Source organism: Lutjanus erythropterus, chromosome 12 (assembly GCF_056507025.1).
Source record: "Lutjanus erythropterus isolate fLutEry1 chromosome 12, fLutEry1.hap2, whole genome shotgun sequence".
NCBI lineage: Eukaryota > Metazoa > Chordata > Actinopteri > Lutjaniformes > Lutjanidae > Lutjanus > Lutjanus erythropterus.
Window position 1 is genome coordinate 26,363,098 of NC_139328.1, and position 27,586 is coordinate 26,390,683.

The 27,586-nt window shown below is 37.7% G+C and overlaps 1 protein-coding gene across 4 annotated transcripts in view; it reads right to left on the reverse strand.

Annotated features, from left to right (window-relative positions):
• Window positions 1–16,895, reverse strand: part of esyt2a (extended synaptotagmin-like protein 2a) — a 55,571-nt gene extending 38,676 nt beyond the window's left edge. For 2 of the 4 annotated variants that reach the window (XM_084731580.1, XM_084731579.1), the window contains exons 1-2: window positions 16,723–16,894; window positions 15,054–15,441 (exon numbers count right to left, since the gene is read on the reverse strand). In XM_084731580.1, coding sequence (XP_084587706.1) covers window positions 15,054–15,434 — 381 coding nt within the window. In that variant the 5' untranslated portion in view covers window positions 15,435–15,441; window positions 16,723–16,894. Of the gene's footprint in view, window positions 1–15,053; window positions 15,442–16,722 lie in introns of all 4 variants that reach the window. The other 2 variants (XM_084731582.1, XM_084731581.1) reach the window with 2 other exon arrangements.
• Between the last annotated feature and the right edge of the window lie 10,691 nt (window positions 16,896–27,586).

Below are 27,586 nucleotides of genomic sequence, written 5' to 3' on the forward strand. Positions count from 1 at the left end.
AATTGATCTTTGTTTCCTCCAGCTGAAGTTACTCCTGTAAACAATTTAGAAAATAAATAACACTTCTAATATTTTGTCCACCCCATTTATACCAATGAGACTAAGCATCTGTAAAACCCTATAGAATTCAACTGCAGAATGAAGGTGAACATTTCTGATATTAGAATTAAATCAGACTAAACAAATTAAACTGTGCATTTCATTTGTAGCAAACAGTAAACCCATGATTACAACAGAGTATGTATGACAGGCCTCTTTGTAAAGCCTAATTACTACAGATAAGCACACTGCAACCTCTTTGTTTTATATTGTGTGTCTTGTTCTATCTATGCCAGTTCTCTTTGGCAGAGCACCCACTCTTACTGACCAAAATATAGCCTCTGGTGCAGCTTGTAAATGTCCACAAACATGCACACACACTGTATGTCTGACTAAAATATGAAGATTACAAAGGCCCTTCCAAAGAATTTAACTGAAACCAAACTTGATATACTTCAGTGGTTCTTTGATTAGTTGATCTTTTTTGGGAAGATCCTAATCCAGTCTCTTGAGTATCATATTGCTTTTGTGCTTTTTAGTTTTGAAAATCACCCTGTTTGCACCACAGTTTGTTTTTTTCTGCCAAAGGCTTCAGACTGTAACTAGCAGATAACAGTCATGCTAGCAGCTCTGTGAGGCTGTACCTAGACCTCCTCCTCACTGTACATTGTACTCTGTATGATTGTATATGTGACAATACAGTTCCTTCAAGGTAAGGTACAGCTGAGGCTGACTGTCATTAAGTTTGCAAGTATTTGGTAAAGTATAAAGTAAGTAATGGACAAATTGACCTGTTGTTGACCCTAAAGCAGAAGTTAAAAGATCACCAAAGTTACCATGTCAACCTCATGGTGGCACTAGAGGAAAAGTCAGAGGATCACCAAAGTTATTAGGATACATCATCCAGGAATGTCATTTTGTTTGGTGGATCAGTTGACTGACCGACAGATCCTGTTAGCATGTTAAAAAGTGACAAATGCAGGAATTACTTCATAAACTTCAGGCATCATTCTATAAAATTATAGATATCTTACAAAGAAATTATGCTGCTGACTACCTGAGAAGAGTACAAGTCTACAAAAACACAGCGAGATGTGCCATGACAGGATGGAAGTCAGCTGTGACAGACCTGTTACATAACTGACACACTGGGAGGATCCTGCACTAACACTCCTGAGGCAGACACACAAAGCCTCAAAGAGTACATTTGAATATAATCATAAACACAATGCATTTAAATATGCTTGTTTGGGTGAATCAGGAAAGCTTTAGTCTCTAAATACATTAATAAATAGTTTGTGCATGAGTGTGTCCTTATTTGTTTTTTAAATGTTTATTTATTTATGCACTATTGTGCATTCTCTGGAAAATGATGTCCACATCACATCCATGACGTTATTACAAACGATTCCATTTATCAAAATTGCACACAAACATTAGGAATGTGAATTGTGTAGTAAATTATAATAACAAAAACTTGTAATTCATCCGTCTTCCCTTTCAGTATGCTAACCACATAGTGTTGTTCTACACAAAAGGATAGTGTTTCTTTTAATTGAAAAATAAACACTCCAACAAGTACAGACTGACAATGGCCTGCTGCATGAATCTTCCCACAAGAATTCAAGGTCACTCTACAACAAACAAACACAGTGCATGTGGCTCTGTGTGACACAAGAAACCATCCAGGAAATACATACTGCATGATCCACGTGCACACTGTTCTGTATCTTCCACATAAATAAACAAGCTCACACTGTCAGTGGCATGTGGTGTTTTTCTTTCACATTAAAATTCCAATTACTATTTATACAACACTGACAACAAAGTCTTTTTCTGGACTCTGTGCAAGTGTTGATGGATTTCATGAGGCATGTCGGCATTTGTTTATCTGTAAGTCTGAGTCTGTGCATAGTAAACATGTTCACCTCAAGGCTTCCTCTGCTGTACTCAACTTTAGGTGCCTATAACTTATTTCATATTTTCTCTGCTTCATTGTGGCCTCTTGACCTGGAATAATATTTAATTACATAGTGGAACAATATCCACTTATAACAGCCAATTATAGCATGACAATAGTTTGTTATGAATGTGAGAAGCATTTTGTTATAATAAACAAAATAAATTTTATTGTTACCAAGAGAAACTGAACAAATTTTCTGTTTCTTGTTATGGTAGGAGCTCTATGCTGCTGTCGATAACTGTTTGACAAACTTCTGGGTTTCACTTTTGTTGTCCTGATGGAAATGCACTTTGCACCAAGGCCAAAAAGGGCTGCAACGATTAATTGATTATTCAATTAAAGGCCAACTATTCTGAAAATCTATTAAGTGGTTTGAGTTGTTTTTTCTAAGGGAAAAATATTTTTATATTTTTTGATTTCTTTACTCCTCCGTGACAATAAACTGAATATCTTTGGGTTGTGAGTGAGAAACACTGATTATCAGTTTTCACCATTTTCTGACATTTTAAAACAAGTATTAACTGATGAATCGAGAAAATAATCGACCGATTCATCAACTATAAAAATAACGGTTTGTTGCAGCCCTGGTACAAATATCTCTCTTATTATACTACTGTTACTACTGTTTGAATCCACTGTGCTACCAGTGTCAAATTACTCAAATAGGAAGTGAATTCTACCAGCTGCTAGGCCCAAACATCAGGAAACATTCACCACACATGACGTCTCTGTCATGATGTCACTGTCATCACTGTCCAACTACAGTCTAGAAGACAGAGGGGTCAGAGTTACTAGAACGAAGCCAAACATGTAAATGAACACTGTGAACACTGCAAGTCCATTCATAGCTGATCTTAAAGAGAAGCCGCAGCAGATGTGGCTGTGATCTGTCCCAGCTCTGTACTTTGGTAAGTACCTGCATTAAATCACAGCAGTCAGCTACAGTGGCTGCATCTGTCGCAACTTAACCAATCTCACAACAAAACAGTGCAGCTGGAACCACGGAGTAAAAAGTTGGAAAGAATGACTCATCTGTGTAATAAAACAAGCAGCTGCAGTAGCACAGTTTCTTTCTCCTTTTGGGGTAAACAGCAGCAACAGAGAGCCAAGACTGAAACAGTACATGGCTAAAAAGTAAAGGAAACTCTCAGACCAGAAAAAAGAAAAGGTGCAGGTAAAACTCAAAAAGCAAATGCCAGTTATTCAAATGAAGTAAACAGGAAATAACACTTAGGAGTTTCTAACAAAGCAGCCGAGATGACTCACCATTAGAGATGAAACTGTAAATGTATGAGCACAGGAGGAAACAATGGGGACAGAGAGATTAAAAAGAATGAAACAGCTGAAATATGAACAAAATAGGAGGAAACCAAAGTACAATAAAAAAAATTTAAGAATAAATAATAAATGATGATGTATAATGCTGTATAGTTTCCTTACTTTGTCATAGAGTGACAAAGCAAGGAAACTGAGTCATTTCCTTAAAAAAAGGTAATATTTCTCTTTTTAGAGCAACAATGGCACCAACACCTCACGTGTTTGAGTAAAGAGGGACAAAGGTTTTTTAAGGTCATTCATTCCTTCCTCAATTGTTACTTAACAACTGCAAGTCCTGTAGGTCTGTGTTAGCATGCTACTTGCTAGCAGAGCTAATCAAGCTAAGAGAGCTAAGAGATCTAAGAGTCTTTTTTTCTGTCAAATTGGAGAATTATTTGTCCTTTGTATCTAGCTAACAGATTTCTTTTTGTTTTGGTTTGTTTTTTCACTTGTTCTTGTTCATATCACATCTAACACATTACTTCTTGGTTTGCTTTACTTTGCTTTAAAAATACCTGCTGGCATATATTCCAGGTGTAATTTATAACTTTGTGTGAATGGTGCATTTGCACTCCTTATCTCACAATCATCAAGTTAAGCACCATGATAACTTTCGGGATTTAAAATCCTGTCTGACAGCGTTGCAAACCGCTGTGCAATGCATCTAATAAGCCTGCAAATTTATGGATGTATTACCCAACCTGGCCTCCCTGGATCATGTTTCATCTGCCTGTAGTAACACGTCTACATTAGTACAGACACTTGCGTTTCTTTATACACAGAGCTGTTTTCCAACTCAGTGTCCCCTAATGTCAATAACACCAAAGAGAACAGTCTTGTAACACACTTGTAGTAAATTGCTTCTGTAGGGATTTACACACAGTATGAGAGGTTGGGAGACTCCTGTGAAATTTCTGTGAAACTCAAGATTCCTTGGGTTGATTCTGTTAATGAATCAAGGGCATTGTAGTATTCTGACCCTACGTCAAATCCTGTGTTTCTGAGTTAATTAGTAAAAAGGAATACGGAACCAGAACCTACTGGTGATCAGTGCAGGGTTGGGGCATCCCTTCTTGTCACGTGTGTGTGAGTGTTTCTCTGTGTCAAAGCAAGTCAAGTGGGTGAGACTCACAGTCAAACTATGTAACAGCTGTTTGGAAATCTAACCTCCCTGTACAGCCACGCCCCCCATACAATGCATGCGATGGTTTGTGTTTGTGAGACAGAGAGACAGAGAGGTGTGGAGGGTGTGAATAATCCTGTCAAGTATTGCTGGAATTTATTAATTTAATTGACAAATTAAGAGCAAAACTGCTTCTTCCTGTCATATTTCTAAATCTATCTTCAGTCACTGCCTACTGACTAATAATCCACCCCCGTTTCCGGTAGGAACACGGTGACTCTCCTCTCCAAGGTGACAACAAAAACAACCAGGAAAGAAGCTCAATCAGCTTCTTGTCAGATTGCAGGAGGTGCTGAAAGGCGCAGAAACCAGAAACCTATATGACGAGACGGCTGCTCCATGCTGACGTCTATATTTAGGCTTGGAGAGCGAGGGAGGGAGGGAGAGACGAGCTGTCGAGGATGTGAGGACAGAGCGCAGCCAGGAGAGAGATCAGTCGAGGAAATCTGAGTGCTCTATTGTGCTGAGGGTGAAGAGACAGAACCAGGGTAGATTTTGATGTTTAATAGATTCTGATTACACAACCTGCAGTAGTGAGTCTGTAGTTAGCTGCAACAGCTCCCTGCATCACTATAGTGAGCTTAATACAATGTATGTTAGTGATAACCTAATTTGTGTTGCAAAACAAAAAATTATGCATAAAAATATTCTTAAATATCTTTAATTTGATTGGATTTTGGGTTGTCTGGAATTAAAATGAATAAGGCTCCAGAAAACTGGAAAAACTAATGCTACTTTTTTCTGTACAAACAATCTTACATTTAAGCATTTAAACTTCAATATCAATTTCACCTGTCAGTATAACATTTTGTCAATTTTCTTTAAAACAGTAGGATACTTTTCGTGAAATACTGGCTAGCATCCATCCACTTTCAAACTTATTTTGCTTAAACTCTTTCACTGTGCTCTTACAGCATGTTGTGGTTTTGTGTGTTTTCACTGTAAACCCTGTGACAACCTAAATTTCCCTCAGGGGACAAAAGAGTTTGAATACATTTGAATGGAAACTGAATATTTGTTTTCATTGTACGCTGGTCCCCTCTCAGCCAGTACCAGGAAGAGTTTTGACCTGACTTTCTGTATTACTCTTGAAAATTCAGCATCAGGACTCTCTAAATCCAGATCCATAATCTAGTGGCATGAAAACCAGATTTAGCCTGCAAGAAAAAATAAGCCCTTCAAGTTTAGAATTTGTTGTTAAATGTGGCAACAAAAACTTAGCTTTCCCCACTTCAGAGTAATCACCTCCTTGCAAAGATTGCAAAATCAGAGCATTAAAAAATAGCTTCATTTCACGTTGAACATTTTGGCAAGCTGCACTGAACTATGTCCACATTAAAAATTTTGGCCGGACTAACAGCATGACTAACCACGACATGCCTAACACTAAAATGTGTCTTTCTGAAGACACATTTTAGCTGGAGGAGGACATATAGTTTCAAAAGAGGTGGACAATTAACTATTTGTTGTGAAGTTTGATGTGACTTCTCTTCCTCTGTCTCATCTGCAAGTTTCTGTTCTCCAGAAAGACAATTTTAAATGGCATTACTTTACTACGCATGCAAAGCACTCCAGTAATTAGGAGTTGCTCAAGCTCGGAGTGTATGAAGATAAAATTTACAAGTACTGATGAAAAAGAATACATAATGTATGCACATTATTGTTATTAAATTGAATAAAACTGCTGCCAAGTATGATGAGTACAGGGGAAAGGAGGGAGAGAGTTGACAATAAGGCTTTTTATTATTGAAGGGTACAGTAAGTCCACAATTTCTATGCAGCTTAACAAATGTGAGGTAAACACCCTAAAATAAAGATAAATGTCATAATTTTAATCAAACATTTTTCAAACCCAAGGTGCTAAAGAACAGAGTTAAAAGAAAACAGTTTCAACACTTAGAGACTGTCTGTCTGTCTCTCCACATTGTTTCCATCCTCTGCCGTGGTGCTGAGCCCCGCCCTTTGGCACATCAAAAGACTGGGGAAGCCCCACCCATGCCATGTCATACAAGCACACAGAGACGAAGGGAAGGTGGAGAGAAACAGAGACGCAGAGCGAAACAGTTACGCTGCGGTCATAGTGACTTTTCATATGTCTTTTGAAAGAATGACGACGAAGTCAGGCTGTTTCAAAACACGTTGTTTTAACATTTCACTGTCAAAGGAAAATGGCTTGCTGAGTTTGCCTGAGTTTTCCTGCACCACCCAACTTCATATTCATAGTTACACACATCCACACCTACAGCATGAACTGCCTAGTACAGCCACACTCTCTCTGACTCAAACACTGACATAATTCATCTGATGCACATATGCAAACTGGTTAGGGATGGTGAAAGCGATGCTGGTGCTTGTCACAAGCTAACAGAATTAGAGGTTTGAGCAAAGTGAAGTACATACTATTCATAAACAAACAATTTATTACATCCTGTTTGCATGCATGAGCTATATCACTTACCCCAAAGGAGAATAAAACAGGACAGAACTGAGTTTTAAGGATGACAACCAATGATAGATTAGTTACATTAACACAGCAAAGTCATACAAGTATAGTCATAAAAGTCATAAAAAAATTTAAGTTTTAAAAGTCTGAACCTTTTGTGTGCATCTGAATAAACTCAAGGTAAAAGTTGTCTTTAATTATTATACAGTATATGGATAGTTGGAAAGTACACAGTAAAAAATGCTTTTTTGTAAAACACCATTTTTGAAGAAACAATAAAATTTGATATTTGAGACAATACAACATGTCGCTATCAAACTAACACAGATCTTTCACTTTTTTCTCTGAAAATTTCTCTGAACTACACTGTATACATGTCCTATAGTGTGACGTTAAAAACACATCAAGAAAACAATCTTAAATTATGACAAATAACATGAGAGATTTATCCTGATTGTGACTCACTTGTTTTAATAGAGTTGACTTCATATGAAATTGTGAATAGTGCTATTTTTTCCCCATAACTTGTTAGATTTGTTGGAGTTATTCAATGAATGTGACTCAAACTTTGCTGTCATCCTTTTAAAAGAATTGAAAATTATACCAATTTAAGATGAGCAATAATTATATCAGCATATACACAGATGCCGATTATAGACTGATATGTCTAACTAACTGTCTTGATGACATATTGGTTTCACCAATCATCAAGTAAAAATACTAACTAAATATTCTATTCCACACAGCCTGAATGATGCAACCCTAAATTACCTGGGCCATACCTGGGGGAGGTCATAGATTTGCATTACAGTATTGGCTTTCATCTGTCTTTTATGATTCCCTCTGGTTCATCTTTGTTCTACTGTCACTTCTTCTGATTAGGTTAAATGTGATAAAGCAATCAGAATCAATCCAAGGCCAATTTAACAACTACAGTAACAACTAAACTCAACTTTCAAACATTCTCAAGTCAGCATCTTACAGTTAGTAAGTATGAAGGCATGATTTCTACTTAATGACATCCACTCACGACATTCAGTGTTCACAGGAATATGGTTTTACAGGTTTTACAATATAAACCTGTGGCCTTTATCCTGCAGCCTGTGTAAAGCTTCCAGACCTTTAGTTTACTGACCTCATTCCTTTTCAGTAATGCTGTTGTTGCAGACATTTCATCATACTCTCAGCCCACATTCATCATGCCCCGACAGCAGTCGGCAGCAGTCCCCTAGGATGGCCTCTGTTGCCCTTAGCCTAAATTCTACATGAGGTTTTACATTTTTGCAGTCAAATATCTTCAGTTATAAATCAATTTAATCACGAGGAGTGGAAAGTATAGACAATCCAAATATACCAAAATGACTAAACGGACTGAAATGACTTGTGTTTGAGAATGTTAACGACAATTTGACAAAAAAGTAGTTTTTATAGGACACTAATTCCAGCCGAACTGATGCCGAAGTGGTGTACAGTGATAACAAATGTATAAAAGGCATCAAAGGTTTACAGTATTTGTCCTGTGGCTGGTGGTGCCAGCTAATTTCTCAAAATTAGAACGACGCTACACAGAAAAAAAAAATCAATTACTTCATGTCATGCATTGCTAATCACATTAAGCTTTACAGACTGCACACAGGATTCTTATCTTCGCTCCGTTCGTCACAAACTTTATGATTTTCCAGCTTATATGGATCAAAGGATTACAGGGCAATCAAGTAATCATGGATGGACATACTGAGTTACAGACTGTATGAAAACTGAAATTGAACAGACAGAGAATGGCTTCTCTTAAAATCACTCGTCATTCTGGTAGCAATGTTGCATAAGACAGAAAGATTTAAAGTGTTTGATTACATAAATGAGAGAAAGTGATGAAATTAGAATGAAAAAGACAAAAATGTATCAAAAATCAAAAGATTTTTCTTGCAGTGTAGTGACTGATGCCTTATTCCATATATAATCTAGGACCTTCAACATTACATTATATTTGTTATTTTAGCTCTTAGGTTTCTTTAGTCCCCCTATGACTGTAAACTGAATATCTTAATATAAAAAGATGATGATGAAAAGATGTCACCTTAGGGTTTGAAAAACTGACTAATTGATAATGAAAATAATCATGAGCTGCAGCCCTATTTCAGAATATTTGTTTCAGTGTTGTATTGTATCTACAGTGTGTATATGACATCCGTATCAAATACTTGTTTAATTGGCCAGTTAATGAAAATGACCTTTTGTATGACCTTCTACACTGCCCCCTAAAGTTCCCCCTCAAAGGGTTTTCAACATCTGTGTCTGAGACGTCTTTTTGGTGGTGAACATGTTCATTTCGATCTTAAAAAGCCGTCATGGTTGTCCACTGATTTTCACGACTCATAGATGAGGCTGTTTCAGGTTAAACTCTGCTGCACAACTTTACATACTCCTGAACATCAGCGGGACCAATACTTCGCCTTCTCCTGAAAACAGACATTTATAGATGCATCTTTTTGGGTCTGACAGCAGTGAGGGAGTAGTGCAGAGTCAGTTTGTCTTCACTAAGACACCATTACCTCAGGCATTCTTGGCCTCTTAACTATGAGCTGCTGCCCACACTGCCTATCAAGCCCCATTCTACACATATTTTCTGAGAGCACAAGCCAAGACAACGGGCTCTCCACCAAAATCCATACTTCAGTGATGATCATTGTTGGTTTACTTCTTGCCAGTGTGTTGCCGATGTGCTTCATTTTGTTGATTTCGCATACAGACTGTGTGTTGGTTTTATACAGTAGACGCTATTCTATCCATTGTGTCTGCCACAAGTGAAATTGTAATTAAATTAGGAGGATGTTTATGAACACAATGAAATCCATAAAAACATTTGTTGCTTCCACATTTATATTATTAGAAACTGAATATCTTTGGCTTTCGGAGCGTTTATTTGTGGTATTTTATAGATGAGTCCAGGACTTGGGGAAAGTAGGAAAAACAGTAAAATTCTCTATTCTCTTTATCCAAATCACACATATTATAATAACTAATACTACAAGCCATGTAACATTTTTCACTTTTCACTTACATTCGCTTTCCATAGCTTTCCCTGAAACTGTTTGGAGCCCCCCTGGGGAGGCCCACCTCCTACTTTGAAATCCTCTGGACTAGACTATATGATGAATTCATTATTCAACACAAACCCATGCACTCAACTTGTATTTGACTTGTATTTTTGATTCTGGAAGCCCTGAACATTCTTGTTTTATGCAAATTTTCTCATTACATACCCCATGACACACCACTAACAAAGTCTCTACTTTTCACCCTAATGAATGTACCTCTTGGCCTGGGGGATATCTTTTGCATAAAGTTTGAACATTACAATTAATCTGTCTTTTGTTTAAGCAAAACACCAAAGCATCAAAAGACAATATGGCAGGTACTATAACCACAATTTTCTGAAAATGTAGAGAATTTTGGTATTTTTCTTCAAAGAAAGTGGCTGCTTTTCTTTTGTAGGGAACTTAAGTTCATTAATCATTAACGTGGAGAAGTAAGCGGAAGTTGTCGTATTGAAAATAATTATGTTTATGAGTATGTCTCAAACAGGACTGAAATCACACCGTTTCTATTACATAGCCTATATTTTACAGCTGCAGCGTCTGGCTCCAAAATGATTGTCATAACTGCTACAGAATTTCATGAAATGTCGTGAAGTTGCAACTGCACGACTCTACTGCTGAGCTGTCTGCTCCACCGAACTCAAACAAATGGTCGTCTGCTCTCTCTCCACCTACAGGATGAGCACCTGGAACAGTGACAGGGTGTCAATCACACGAAACGTCATGATGACAACCAAATAAACTACGGCACAAGTACAGGACTTCCTGTTCAGGCAGAGTGACAAAACAGGGCAGAAGGCAGTTGGACTGGTCATCAGGAGCACCAGGAGAAATCACAGTAGGACAGTCGCTCTGTGGGCCATTGCACAAAACAAGAGCAAGACAGATGCGTTGTCAATACCAGCCCACATCTACCACCTCAAGATCCACAATACCAGCTCAACTGTTGGTCAAGATTTTGCAGCTGAGCTCAACAATAAATATTGCCTGTTAGCCCAGGGCAAGTAAAATGCCATGCCGAGCAAGTAAATGCATCAACTCACTTGCCCATCTGGGCAAGCAGTGAAAATAAAATTAAACTTTTAATTATTTGAAAATCAATTAATCGTTAATGTAATTTTTGATGCAAAATGGCAGAAAATGCAGTTTTCAGCCTCTCAGATATGGAGATTTCTTGCTTTTCTTGGTTCAAAACCAAGCAATTGAAAAAAGAAACAATGCTGAAACCTGTCAACAGAAAAGTTACAAAAAACTATTTTTATTAACAAATGTTTTTCAAAATCCAACACTCTGTTTTCATCTTTTTAAATGTGAGTATTGAGATTGGTTATTGGACTCTTGGACAGACAAAAGAACTAATTTGATGACCAAACACTTAATTGAACAATTTTACAAGCAAGTAACATTAATACAAAATGGTTCCTAATGACAGTTATTTATTGCAGAGCTTTGATGTAGTTAAGAGGGACTGCATCGTGATGACTGAGGGACTTTCTATAAGCATCTAATCACTGAGTTTTGAGGTTAGTGGGACAGAGGTGAAGCAGATAAAGTATCTTTGATGGAGGACGGGGACAGACCGACAGTGTCTGAGTGTCAAAGTTCACTGCTGATTGCTTGGCTCATTATCCGAAGGACACGTTCATCGCTTAAACATCCTTTCATTGCTTTCTCAGTTTCCCTTTAATCAGCAAACAATGAGCTGTCAATCAGCACTGTTTGGTTTACACATCCGAACGTCATAAAGCACGCTGCTGTGGCTAACATCTGTGGTCAAAGATTTAACATAAAGAGAAAAGATAAGCTTGCTGACTCACTAAACATGACAGCTGCTCGACACGACTGTGCCTCTGCTTACAGTGAAGCTTCTTGTATTGGATTGGGCCTGGGGTTGTTGCTGAGCACTGTGTTTCTCAAGGTCTGTGTGATAATGGCTGTGTTGATGGGATGCTCTGTGATGGGAGGGGGGTGCGTGTTTGGGTCCGGCTGGAATGCAGCCATCCACTCAGCTTATCATAGTTTTCTGGCATCATCATCGATGATAAAAAATAAAAAAAAAACATTATTGCACAATGGAAGCAAGCCTCTTTATTACAGAGGCATTGAGTCTCTGGGTAAATCCCACAAGTCTGAGGCGGGGTGGGTGATGAATTGGCTTGGAAATGCTTCATTATTACATAAATGATCTTGACAATTTTCAGAAACACATTGTTAAGACCCAATTACAAATAATGCCATAGATCAAGTGTCAGTTGTTTGTTTCTGTGGTAACAATCTTAGGCTATTAATCATGAGAATAATGTTGAAATTGATACGTCCTGAGCTGAACTCAGCAATCCCAAGTCAATAACTCAAATTATGGGACAAGCTATATCCACCTCTTCACTCAGCAGGGCTGTGGTAATAACAAAGTCCATACACTCAGTGGTCACTTTATTAGGTACACCTGTACAATCAAATGAAATCCAATACGACTGTTCTGCCATTAAATTTAACTTTACAGTGCCTATAATGCTGATGATGCTTTTTGTCAGCACTTTTAATTCAACCGTGTTTTAGTCACAGTTAAAGGGATAATTCAAATTATTTGAAGTTGGCTTGTATAATGAGGTACTTATCCATAGTCAGTGTATTACCTAGAGTAGATGGTGGTTAACATGCCCCCAGTTTGGAGAAGCAGAAGGAGTAACGGTGTAGGAAGTTAAGCAATGTACTGCTGTGGAGAGGGTCAGCAGCAAAATGTACTTTAGTCATCTAAAAAAATATCAGTTTAAATGTATGTTATATGTAGAATATTTTCAGCACTTTACCCTTATAGTAATAGAGTTTTTTCTGATGGGAAGCCACTGTTTTATACAATATAAAACAAATCAAAATCAAATGCAGAATCAAGGTTCTCCCAGTATTTTGTTTTCTCTCCACCCCCGACTACTTGTGGCATCCAGAGCGTCCAAAGAAAAAAGACCACATTTCAGAGACAACACAGCATAGCATAAAATTAATTAAAATGATCTGTTAATTTGTTGATCTATGGTTTAAAAGCATAGGCATCAGTGCAAAAAAAAAAGTTTAAATTGAAAAATCGAACTGAATTGTGACCTTAAATCCAAACTTGTACTGAATTGTGGATCCAGAGAATCATGACACTCCTGCTATGACTTCAGTGTTTTTTAAAAGTCAGTTCATATAACTGAAGGTAAAGTGGTGAAATGGCAGAGCTGTTGCAACAAAGGTGAACCTAATAAAGTGACTGACTGTAAGTCCATATGTGCAAAGATGAAAGAGTTGCTGTTTTAAAGAAATCTTTTTTTTCCTCATTAACATGCAAATTAATGTAGCAAAGTGCACCAAAATCTAATCAGACCATTGATTCTCTAAGGGTAAATTGCAGTACAGCATAAAGTTTTGATCACAGACTTCTCAAATTAATTTTTTGTATATAGCCCAATATCGCAAATCACACATTTAGAATTATGACTTTAAACCATAAGTATCCCTCGAGATATTACATGTTTGTAAATTTCATGAAGCGTGGGAATTAGACATGGAAAGATGAATTACTGAACCAAAGCTTTTCATCCATTTCTCTGCACTTAAAAAGCTTTTGGGAGAAAGTTGTGCTCTTCTGGATCTTTGCCAACACAGGCCACTTGCAGAGTTAGGTCTAACAAGCAAATGTTACCGGTTTGCTCACAATCACGTACTGCGAGTACACACCCAATAGTAATCTCCATTCCATGCATGCTGGCAACTAGTATTTTGGGCTGGAAGAACTTGACACATGACAAGTCCAGAGAACGAGTTGACAGAGAGAGAATGGCAGCTATGTGGAAGGTGTGTGGCCAGCCAGACTCCTCCTTCCTCATGCATCTTCCTTATGGTGGCACTAATAAAACCTGAAGGCACGCTGACAGGCAACCACTCCACGGGTATGAATACAGAAAGTGAAAATTAGAGCAGGTGTCATGACTCTCCTGCTCCAACAGAGCCTGCCCTGGGAGCCCCGTAGGCTCAGAGGCCATGTGTAAATTATTCATCGAGGACTCCAACTCCATTGGGTGGTTAACGGGATTGAAATGATCAAAAAGAGTCCTGAAACTGATGTGGGTACTTGTGTGCCTTTTAACAACAGTACAGAATGCGTGACCTTTCCAGTGACTATTTGTGAGACCCTCGATAACAAGCAACAAGTTTTTTGCCCTGCAGATTTAAAAACATCAAAGAAGAACATACCTTTTTTAATCCCTGGATGCTCTCAGTGTCACCACATTGATTTTCCTTGATAAAATACTAACTCATCTGAGAATTCACCTGAGAAATATGGTAATATCATCAAATATAAACTGATAAAAACTGATATTGATTTTTTTCTTTGGGCCTTTTTTAAGTCCACAGCAGACATTGCTTAGCTTCTGTGCTGGCACTCCTCTCTGCTTCTACTGTAGGTAATAAATTTACCATAGATAAGTACCTCATACAAGCCCACTTCAAATAATCTAAACTACCCCTTTAAGTGCTTTAAGCTTAAATTTCCAATGCAGTTTCAATACCACACACACAAGTTTGGAGTTTGGAGAGCTTGGCCAATAACCCAAACATGTAAATTAGAGGCTACTAGCCTGAATCTTTGATTTGATTGGATGTGGGAACAAACTCAAATGTGTGGGAGGGACAATCTGTCTGTGGTGTTTTTCCCTTACAGTAAGTTAAGTAGGATAGTGCTAATCCCTGGTTTTCCTGAGAACATAAACCCATATTTATTTTGAGCAAAGAAACTGAGGAAGGGAAATCAGTGGGATGAACAACTACAGTTACATTTTGGAAATGACAGGGAATCAAGTCATCTCTATTAGCCAGTTTGGCAGGCAAAACCGTCAATGTTGACATCCTATACTTGACGTTGGCTGGAAGAACACCCACGGGAAGGGTGACACTTGGAAGAGCGTCAAAACACAAAGCTATAATGACAAAATAGTTGTAACAGCAATATAATAATGCTTGAGGACTTACCCATGGTGGCAGCTCAGCAGTAGGCACACTTTGCTTCACTGCCTTCTCCTCATGCTCCAGGAATGCTAAGGCACGGTTAATCCTGTAGTCCTTATTGCCATAGTTTTTCCTCCAATAGAACAACATGGCAAGTCCAATCAGAACCCAGCTGAAGCTGAACTCAAAGTATCCCAACACATAGATTGGGAAGATGATGGCAAAAGTCTTGCCGAATTTAATCCACATTTGGGTGACATCTGTCAGGGATGACTGTTGCTCTTCCTCCAGCTCCTCTGGGGACAGAGGTGGGCCTATGCCAGAGGTCACGGGACTGCTGGGCGCTGCAATGGGTCCGTTCGCCCTGACACCTGGTCCTGCTGAACCCTCCATCCTGTTACTCATTTCCTCACTGGAAAGACATTTTTAACAGATATTTACAACAGACACAGCAGGTTATAAGGTTGTACTTGATTCATCACTGCAAAGCAGAGGCCACATGTTCCAAGATTTTATCTTCACTGATCAAAGTTCAAACAATTATATCCCAGTGATTATACAGCCTTGGGAATAAAACAACAGTAAGCATGAAAAAACAATCAACAAGCTAACTACTGAGCCTTACAAATGTGCCATTGATATTGTGTGTTTTAATAGTTTATCTGATTAGTTCTACTACTGAACAGAAGTGTAATGAGAGTGCACCAGGTGGAAAATGTACAAATATTTCTTTTCCTGTAAAACTATCACTATTTAGAATTTGTCTGAAAAAAAATATGTTTAATACTATAATATAATTTGTAAGAAAGCAAGCCAATATGTATCACTGAAAATCTTAAAATTCAAATTTATCTGAAATACTTTTATGTAAAAAAAGAAAGATATAATCGAGGACTGTGTAGTAACGGGCCTGCTCCAGAGGCTCAATTTTGCAGCAATTTCCCTTCAACAAGTTGACAGTTCAAAGTTGGTACCATACAAATGATCCCCAACCTGATCCATGATCAATTAAAATTATTCTATTATTTTATTTTTATACCATATGAAAATACTGTTAATTTAGTATTCGTAATGTTTACACAGTGCACTACATATCCATAAAGGTGAACTGTCATTCTACCGTTTACGGAGAGGAAGTCATACGAAACTCCTTTGCAAAAATGCCAACTTTTTCAACATTATTCCCTGGAAAAAGTGGAAAGAGTACAAACTTGAAGAATTGGAATTAACTACATATTATGAATCGCTTAGAAGTACTCTTCAATTCGGCATATGTACTATACACCTACACCCTATATTAAAGTAGTAATTCAACTTTGAAAAGTGTCTCAGCCGCTGTCAGCGCAATCTTGCGCCACCAAACACAACTCCGTGGATGTCAAGCATAAGCGTAAAGAGATTATGAGAGTACATGATCTGCAGAAATGTATGCTGTTTGGTGTCGTTGTATTTATGCCGAATTGAAGACCATCGAGTATTAAATCCAAAATTTACTTCAGTCATTGGTTACAGTGTGTATAATGTTACTGTTAAGTACAACAACTCTTAACTCACGGATTTTTTCAACAGAGTCTGTCGTGACGTTCTACCCACAAAGTGACACGTATCGGGCTAGACTGCGTAAACCAAACACCACCGAAAAAAGACACAACTTCTTCCTCTACGCTCACCGCAGAGGAAGCAACACACTCACCGGTATCCGCCTGCGACATTCACTCGTCCCTGAAAAATTAACTAAAATTCACTGCAGCAGTCCAGTCCACAGCATGACGGCCCGGATAAACTCTGATAACCCTGCCGTCTCCCCTTCAGTACATCTTGCTGTGAGGGCGGACAGGCAGTCCGTCTCAACCAGCCTGCAGGAAACTGTCATCGCGGGAAAGAGGTCAGCCTCCGACAGGGAGGGAGCTTCAAAACACAAACCCAGCAGCGGACCCAGGCGCCCTCTTGTGGCGGAAATAATGGTTACTGAGAGTTTCGATTCAATGTCATTTAAAGTGTGTATTTAAAACAGTCTTTAAAGCTTATATGGTAGACAGGATGTCATTTGGTCTTATGAAAATATTTTTTATTGTTTATATAATAATTGTTTAGGAATAAATCGCACCAGTCATTTTTACAATAAAAAAAAAACATTTAATTTTAAAATTATTCAAACACGCCAGAGGGCCAAGTGTGAGTAAGAAGGTAAGATAAATAAATTAAAAATAAAACAGAAGTAGGCTACATGAAAAAAAATCTATTTTTAAAAAGTAAATAAATAATGGAAATATGTTTATTTTATTCAAGCTTTATTTAGCCAGGGACATTGAGACCAACATCTCATTTTCGATGGTGCCCTGATTACATTTAATAAAACAAAACATAAAACAATAGCAAGTTAATAAAATAAAAAACCCCAAAAACAATTAAAAAAAACATCAAGCATCAATAAAGCTCATTGTACATGGTATTCTAAAGCACATTACAAAACACCAACTATCAGATATTTATATTTTATATTTTACAAACATACCAGGTTTTTATGGACTAATTATTACTTAAGACATAATAGTTTATATTTCAGCTGCAGTTCAAAATCTAAAAAAAAGACAAAAAGACAGACATTTGGCTTGTAAACTTGCATATATTTATTTATTTATTTTTTCCTTCTTCCACCTCCTGGCTAATCCCTTGCAAACACCACATGGGAGCCTTTAAGCTTTGACCATTTCATCCTATTTGATGCCTGTAATGTCAAAGCTTAATCTACAGGTGACGTCATTGTATAGGCCAAATTTAGAACACATAATGAAGCCAGGTGTTTTGAGAAAGTGTGTATAAAAATCAAAGAATATCATGAAGTAAGTTTATGTCAAAGAAATTTAGGGCAGCATGACTATCACTGCTCAGCGTGCTGTCAATGCAGACTTGGATAACAGAGACTGCACAGAGGAAATTTCTCCACTAGATGTCATGGTAGTGTGTGTATACTGAAGCACCTGACAGTTGATATAAAGTGAACTCATGAAACATCCCTATAAAACCTGTTTTTACTATTCAATTACGCAGTATCGCTTCAGAAAACAGCAGGCAGCAATAAGAAGTTGTGTAGTCACTACAAATAATATTTTTGTGTAGAATCTTAACATAAGTGAATGTTGACATTAAAATAAATAATATTTTAGAATATAAAAAATGTAGAAAATATTAAAACATAACACTGAGCTCTGAGTCTGCTGCCTGGTAATTAGTCTGTGTCAGGAGAGGGTGGGAACTATTGGCATTTTCATGAATCATTGAATACTAAATGAAGACAAGGTATAGAGCTATATGTAATACCATTTTAACAAGGTATTTGAACTTCTTTTGCAAAATAAATAAACATTTCAGAAACTGTTTATTACTTCTTGCATTTCTTACATCTATTAAGTTCTGATAACTGACATCTTATCAGCCATTATTCCTTAAATAGGCAACATTACACTAACAAGAATACTGTAAAATATACAGTAACTCACCGGCAGCAATTAGCTAGTACATTGCTGTAAATGCATTTCATAATATGATTACTGTAAATCTGCAGTACCACAGCACTATAATTGTTGTGACAGTAATAATCACAGTACTATAATTGTCATTACAGTACTGCTGTACTGTTTATCATAACAGTAATTCAACTACTGTTAAAGACAATATTAATTCTAATACTATAAATTAATATCTGTTAAATAATTACTTACTGTAAACTGAAGACACTTTTAATCTCAAAAGTTGTATTTATTTCATCAATTCATTTAACTTTTAAATATTTAAATGCATAAAAAAACATTTAAAAACATTTTAATTATTTATTCAAGTGTTTTAATTTTGGCTGTTTGACATTAATCAGAATTCAAATTAATCCTGAATGTTCTCTGAAGGAGCAGGGATCTGTTTGTGAGTCATAGAAGCTGTTTTCCTCTGGTGGTGGAGAAGTCTGAGTGAACTCAGCCTCCCTCTTTCATTCATTTAATCACCTTCTTAAAAAGCACTGCAATATTTTTGCATATCCAAAATCATATTGATACAAAATGTTTAAAATAAGGTTTGAAAGTAGGTGTGTTCCTCCCTTTGATCAGAAATGTGAGATTTTCTTTTGTGCATGTATCTCTACCCTCGTCCTGCAAAACTGTCAACCAAGTCATCCACAACAGACAAAGTATTAAATTGTGTTTTTTTTAAACTTCTCTTTGATTGTCAGATTTTTCTGGAAGTCACTGAACTCCACTTGTCTAAGTAGCCCCCAAAACAAACTGAAACATGTTCGCAAATACTGTGGCTCAGTTCAACAACTGAGAAGGATCAACTGTTCCTCCTTCATCTCTCCCCTTCGCCTGTCAACTCTGAAGACTGAACCCAGCGGCACTTCAAACCTATTTTCATTTTCTGTTTGTGTGCTCATTTATGTACTGACCAAAATCAGCGTGAGTAAGCATGACACGAGGGAGAAACAACACAACATTTCAAATTTACTTCTTTGGTGCTTTGAGGGCCACAAGCTGAGTGCCACTTCATTCCATTATATTATGTCTGTGGCTGATATCTCCAGAACTTTGCGACTCACATTCATTTGATTACCTTCTTGAAAAGCAATGAAATATTTGTGCATATCTCAAAACACATTGATATCAAATGTTTAAAATAATGTTTGAAAGTTGGTGTGTTTCTCTCTCTGATCACAAATGTGTGATTTTCTCTCATCCTCCAAACTGTTGGCTCTTTGGTTTGTTTGCAACACAGAGACGAAGAGGTTGTGTGTCACAAAATGCTGTAAAGACCCCAACTGAGACATATATTCCGGATTTGCTGTTTACATATTCAAAGAATGCTACTAAAACCAGAATAATATCACCATATCCATTGTCTGCAACACTGCCTGTGACTCCAGCAATGTTTTGTGGACTAAAAACATGAAAAAATAAACCTGGCTTCAATCAGTGTGAGGGCAAGGAGATAATGAAGTTTCATTTTTGGGTGAACTATCCCTTTAGGGCAAATAGTGCAGAGAGTTAGAACCAAACATGAAATCATTGGTGGTTAAGAATTGAAAATATTATACAAGGGAACTTAGAACTACTCAAGTAAAATTAAAAAATCAGACAGTACACATAAATTCAAGCCAATACTGTAGTACAGTCTAAAAATTAAATGATAGTGAGTAAATCTGCCTTGTAAGCACTTTGAAACACTTCTTTTGATAAGTCATTTATATAACCATGGTTATTATCAGCCACAATATATCTTACTGACAGATTAAAACTTCATTGAACAATATCAGATTTTATGTATATACAATATACCCATGGTTAAATATTACAGTTGCACTGAAAATGAGTATTTCATGCAACAAGTGGTGCTGGTTGTCAAATTTAAGAGCCAGTCGGAGTCTGTCAGCTCATTGATCAGGTATCACCCAGGCGTTTGCAGTTGGTGGAAGGCAACTGCAGCGCCTGGCTCTAAAAACTGCAGCTGCCATGATGTTGTGATGTTATCGTTGCCCACGTGTGCATGACCTCAGAGCAAGTCGGGATCAAGTAGGACACAAATCTGATCGGTATGGACTGTGCAGCGAGCTTTTGTTATATTTATAAGTTTAATCCACTTGTTGCACTCCTTGTGGACAACATGCATTCAGCTAAATGTCTGTATTAATGAATGTAGTTACAGATGTAATATATTGTAGTCTCCCCTAACATGTCGTGTCGTCACTGTTTGCTATTCAAGAAATTCCTGTAGGTGAATTAGATTAACATGGAGTCGTCCCGGTCCCACTGTCCAACTCCCACAGTATTTTGATGATCAGAGGTTTCCCAGCATGCAGCACGTTTGAATTTGAGTCAGTAGGAATCACAAGAGACTAGTAGTAAACTGAGACATTAAGATGAGTATGTTTCTTCCAAAACTACAAATAAATAAAAGTAATGTTCACAAAAACATGGATTATTCTGTAGGACAAATGCAGCCTGTAACACCGCCACGCTCATTGTTGTTATTTCATTTTCTCTCATCTCTGAAATTGTGCCGGGTAATGACAGAGAGAGGGATAGAGATGATGATGAGGAGGAGGAACAATGTGTTTCCTAATATGAGGGTGGGAGAGGAACAATTTGCAAAGCTGCAGCACAGAGGCAATAAACATCCTCTGTCTCTGAGGTAAGAAAGAAGAATGGAGGCAGAGAGGGATGAGGTTTATTTCAAGCTTGAAGCCTCTTCAAGTTTCCTGACAGTTTACAGTTGGAACATGTATTCAGCTTTGAACAATTAGTAATGCAAACTCATTGCCTATAGAACGTGAGCAAATTGCTTCTCAAGGCATTGTAGTCTGCAGAATATGACGCCTGTTTGTTTGTAGCAGTGTCTTGTCTACTTCTGATTTTATGATGTGTCCAACAAGTATAAGTCAACACAAAATGCTCTCCAGAACAGACACACAAAAGTTGTTTTTTTTTATTTGTTGTCCCTATTGACAGGGCAACATAATTTTTCAAAACTGTTGCAAATCACTGAAGCAAAAATAATATTGTTTTTAATTGGACAGAGCAGGTTAGGTTAGGTTCAGAAAGGGCCAAGACGTAGAGAACTATTAATGAGAGGTCTATTAAGGTTGGGGAATAATCATTGTCAGGTTAAAAAAGGCTAATGTTGACAGGTGGTAGGAAACAGAAATTTAACAGAGTTCTCCCAAGTTTTAGACCAACATTTTGCTCACCCATCCAGTAACCCCAATAACATTAATAATCACACTGCTTTTTCCTTTGCGCCCACTGGACAGAATCATAATTCCTATGGCCACTAGAGGGAGCTGTTGTTTGAACATAAAAAAAAAAAACAGCCCAATCAAGTAACTTCAATATAAACTCATCTGCATCAGGTGCAACACATTCTTACTGCCACCTCATCAAATACTGGAGTTTGATCAGTGATGCTAGGTGTCCCTATAGTATACTTAATTAGGTTTAGGGAAAGATAAAGGTTTGAGTTAAAATATATATGTATGTTCACATACATTAAGCAGTGGATATAATTTACATACATAAAAATGCATCATAAAATCCTGTATGTGTGACGCATCCATCCAACTCCTCCACAGGCCTGTGTAGACTTTCTCACTCTTTATACTCAGCCTGTTTTCAGTCTCAACTTGTCACATACTGACCAAGCTAATGTCTTTTGACGTGAGAACAGGCTGTCAGGTGATGCGGTCAAAAGAGCGAGAGTGTCCATTTTTTGACAGAATCGTCTCACACACTAAAAGACACTAAAAGGCACCTTTTGCGTCTGTTCAAGACGCAGAGGGGTGTGACAAAGCAGCGTCAGTGTTTGATGATTTAGAATGAGAATGTATTGAAAAAAACATGTTGTTAATGTGTATTTGCTGACCAGTGTTCTGATGATAGCACTCCACAGGAAAGAAAGAAGACGTTCATGGCAAAGTAGTGACTACAAGCACTTGGAATCCTGGTTCAAGATGAAAGACAAAAGAAACTGAACACAACTGAGTTGAGTGGTTAAGTTGTCAGAGGTTGTTGTTGTTGTTTTGACCTTTCGCAGCAACTTTAATGAAAAAAAAAAAAAAAAAAAAATCCCCTTCCTATTTGGATATCAGATTGCTTCATTTATATGTTAAATTGTCTGCAGAGGGCGGTGCTCCTGGAGCCTCCTACAGGGTTTCTGTTTGTCACTTTTGTCATCCTACTTGAGTTTGCAGGTGAGATAACATTTTGGCCAACATGATATAGTGCATCCATAAAAAGTTCGATGAATGACTGCAAAAGGTGTTGAAAGCACATCTAGTCCCTCTGTGCTGAAAATTCAATAAATATGCAAATATAACTGGTTATACAGTATCTATTCTCAGTGTGTATGCGTGAGCCAGAGATTTCAAGTTTCCAAATCGAGTTTGTGTAATGTGCATCAGACCTTGACAAAGAATTGTCCTCGGACATTCACATCTTGAACACAGATCTCAGGGATGCACAGAGAAACTTTCCCCATACAGCAGAGGAATGAGAAAGCAGTTTTTTTTGTGACAAACATCTTTTTGTTTGGTCAAAGTCTGATGCTAAAGGTAAGACACTTTATGAAAATCATTTTCTTTTCTCCCTGCGACCTGTCAGGATAAGCGATTACGTACAATGGATGGATGGATTTTCTTCTCTATGATGGTGGTCTTTAAAATTCCTCTGGAGACTTACGTGTCAGACTCATATGGCGGACGAGACAATGCAGACGGCGTGGGCGGTTTCTCAGATTTTTTCCAATGATGTAGGTGTTACTTAGGGGGTGATATACAGTCCTGATCTGAGCTCTACTAAAGGTTTCTGAAATATAATTCCTGCAATAAGGCCTAGTGTGGGATTTTACTCTTTAACATCTCACTTTTCACAAAGTCACTTAGGAATATCATTCTGTTTGAGGGGTTCAATTTAACTTGGGTACTTTCCTCAATAATCCATCATTTTCTTCTTGGCGGTTAGTGATTAATCATCGCAGCTGAATCAGATCCTGATTGGCTTCTCTCAAGAATTAATCAAATCTATCCAAACACTGTGGTTTTTCACTGAGCAGATTTGCATTAGATGAGCTGCTGCTGCAGTCATGGTCCTGCATTGTGACGGTTCACATTTATTCAATAAATATCTATCTGTGTAAAACACCACAGAGGACATTATTTGCAGCAAAGTTTAATTAGAATCATTAAAGCGTGATAAGATAATCACTTGTGATCAAAATGTAAAGCCGACAATCCTTCCATGTATTTGTTCAGGACATGATAGATAAAGAATGCGGGCAGTGCTACCAATAAGGCGAGCTATGCAGGATTTTCCCTGATGGAATAATGCATAGACTCAAACACAAAAATAATCCCTCTCAATCATCACCTCCCAGAAGTGTGTGGCAGTGCTTGCATCCACAGAGACCCTGATTCATACCTTCTTATTTTCTAGATGGATATATAGAAGGTACTTTACTGAACCCAAACTGGCAAATTCTTATGTCACAGCACCAAGTCATCAGACATAGTACGTGGACAATAAGTACAAGTAAACACCAAAAGAGAAAAATAGATAGAAAATGACATTTAACAAAATGAAAATAGTTGTAATAGGAGTTGAGGTAAAGATGCCCTCAATTATGTATATCTAGAAAGAATTTTTTTTTTTTTTTTATGTAAATATACTGTAAAGAGACAGACTTTTACAGGTTTCAAGGGCAAAGACAAACAAAAAACTGATAAACTGTGAAAACCTTCCAACAACACTGATCATTAAGAAGAATAAGTTGTGCTGTAATATCATGTGTACATTTCAGTGCTGTTTTTTTCAGCCTTCACTTCACACCTACACGTCTCTGCATTAAAATGCTACACTACAGCCTGTTTCCACATGACAAATTTCTGTGCTGTTAAGAAAATGATGTGCTCTCAAAACCAGATTACACATTCAAATGGCCAGTAAACCCACACACCAGCTAAACTGTCCCTGGATTATGTAAACATATGGTCATACAAAATATTTTCTCCATACAAGTCTTATTTGTAGGAATTCCTCTTCTCTACCTACAGTACATTAGAAGTTTCAAATTTTCAACACAAGCTAAACTAGATAAGATAAGATGAGATAAGATAAAAATAGGGACAACATAAACAAGAGGAAGTGTAAAAATAGAAATATAAACAAGAGTTAGTTCATACTATTGCACAAAGTTGAAATGTATATATTGCACAGCTGGGTTTTAGATGATAATGTATGTGACTTGAACATATTGCAGAGAATGGTAAAAAAATCATACTTCCTGTAGAGGAAAATTGTTATTATGCAGATTTCTATATCGATGACCACACAGATTTCATAAAAACTTTGTGAGGAATCAGTAAAAAACATTTTTCAATCTTGTGTGGTCTCTGCTTGATTATTCTGCTCAGGTTTCGGATGTTCAAAATGTTTCTCTGTGGGAATCGGTGCAAACAGCGCTATGAGATGTTTTCTGGATGTGCAGAGATATGCATCAGAGTTGGCTATAGTGGGAGATAGAGTGGGATGGGAACGGTGTGAAGCTCACTGGGAAATATGTATGTCAATTTATATGATGCTTATTTGGGATTATTGGGTTTTGGTCAAAAGATGTGTGCAGTTTGTTCTACAGCCTTGGAATTTGTTGAGGCAAATAAGAAAAAGATCTGTTCACTGAATCTGTGTTTTCACAGAGTAAAGACCAGTGAGCTGATATATGGACTAACAGCCCAGTCTCTTCAATCTGAGTACAAATAGCATGACTTTATAGAATTTCAAATTGTGTGCTGTGTATATACCAAAGTCCAATTTTTAGCGGTCAGGCAATATGCCAGGCCTTCCCACTAAAGGGAAAAATTGGCGCTTTTCATATGAATGCCCAGTCAGTGTTGATAGTAAACTGAAGCACTAAATTTACATGTGTGGCATATGACCAAGACTTCTCCTGCTCACAATGCAGCAGTTCCTACATGTACCAGGATGCATTGCGAAAACCTAGCGTTAAATGACAGAAATGCTTATCTGGCATGCCCCCCCCCCCCCCAGCAATCCAGAGATGGAGACTAGAAATCAAAGCTGAAATAACCTGTAGTTCTCCCTGCATCCAGTGATATCACAGGGATGGGACAACAGATTTTGCATCAGGAGAACTCAGTTTTTGTATTTTTTTAAACCAAACAGGGATGTTTTCTGAAACCTAACTAAGTAGTTCTGTTGCTAAACCTAACCAAGCTGCAAGGATTTCACAGTGTTAACCATGTGTTTATTTTTCTTACCATGTGGCTAAATGTCACCTGACTCTAGATCTACACTCACAGAGGTTAAGGGTTGATGTATGCACTGCATGCAATTTGAACATGTAAAGTTGTGTTGTTTGTATGGTTGGGACTAAACTAAAACTGTGTACATTTAGGAAGATAAAATATGAATATGAATGGAATTGAGTGTTATGTGTTATGACATTTTTATGTGGCCAGCTGTGGTATGGTATTTTACCACTTGGCCTACTTCTGAAACTGGCCAGTAAAGTATGTCAGTCTGGGATTTGCTCAATGCGTTGTCTGTTCCCGCTGTAGGGAAAGGTATTTCATTTTCTATTGTTCTTTTTGCTTTGTCTAGTAAGAGACAGTTACTTGGCGAAAGCCTGAAATAAGAAAAAAGCCCTTCATCAGGATTAATTGTTTGCTTGTTGCAGTTCTTTTCATACAGTTAATCCAGAAAATTTCCACATAATGTTATTTGAAAGAATATGAAAGTACAAAGTATAAAAAAGTAGAATAAAATGCATTTGCATTCAGTCAACGGATCTGCAGACGATTTCATCTCTGCTGTCCTCCACTCAGTCTTCCCTCACTTTGAGGAAAACAACACCTACATCAGAGTGCTGTTTGTTGATTTCAGCTCACCATTCAACACAATCTCCTGCATACAACTGTGGCAGATTTGTCAGTCTGGGCTTGAGTGCCACACTCTGAAACTGGATATTGGACTTCCTCACAAACAGGCCCCTGACATTTTGGATTGGTTGTCTCACCCTCGCCACTTTGGTGCCCCACAGGGCAGTGTGCTCAGCCCCCAACATGGAGAAAACTCTATTGTGAAATTCACAGGTGACACCATCATCATTGTATTTCAGACAGCAACGAGACTTTGAAATCAATGATGTTGCAGAATGGTGCACAGAAAACAACCTGCTGATTGACATCAGTAAAACGGTAGAGCTGATTGTTGAATTTTGGAGAAAGGGGACACCCCTGTCTACAACAGTGGAGCAGAGGCGGAGCAGGTGAACAGTTTTAGATTCCACGTCACAGAGAACCTGTCATGGAAATCATCTCCACCCCGGTAAAAAAGGCTCAAAAAGGGATATATTTCTTAAGGAAACTTAAGAAAGCAAAATTCCAGTGCCATGTTTTTTGTAAACTTCAACAAGGGAGCAATAGAAAGCATCTTGATTGGAAACATCGCAAACTGGCGTCATGGGATGTGCACAACCCGGGAGGACTCTACAGCCGGTGATTAAAGGAATAATTTGGCTTACTTAATGTAGAATTGTATGAGGTACTTATTGATGGTCAGTGTATTACCCACAATAGATGGCAGTCAGCACGCGCTATATTTGGAGAAGCAGAGAGGAGTGCTGGCACAGAAGAAAAGCAATGTATTGCTGTAGACAGGGTCAGTTTTTCTGTTGAAAAATCGCTGTTATATAAGCCAAATATTGCTCTCTACAAATGAACCAAACTCCACAGGCAAAATGAGGATCTGAAATATCCTTTTAATCACCAAAGTTACACAATAACACTAACTAACTAACCAGTTGAGGCAACGTTAGTCCAGAATCTCCTGGGTTCTGTGAGGTAAAATCAATGATTTCACCTATGGAATTTGGTTGGATTATGGGGAGCACTATTTGGCTTCTATAATGGCAGTTTCCCTTCAGAAAAGGCTGTGTGACGGAAAAGTAAAGCGATGAAAATATAGGGTACACTGATTTTTCCAGGTGGCTAAAATAAGTTGTGT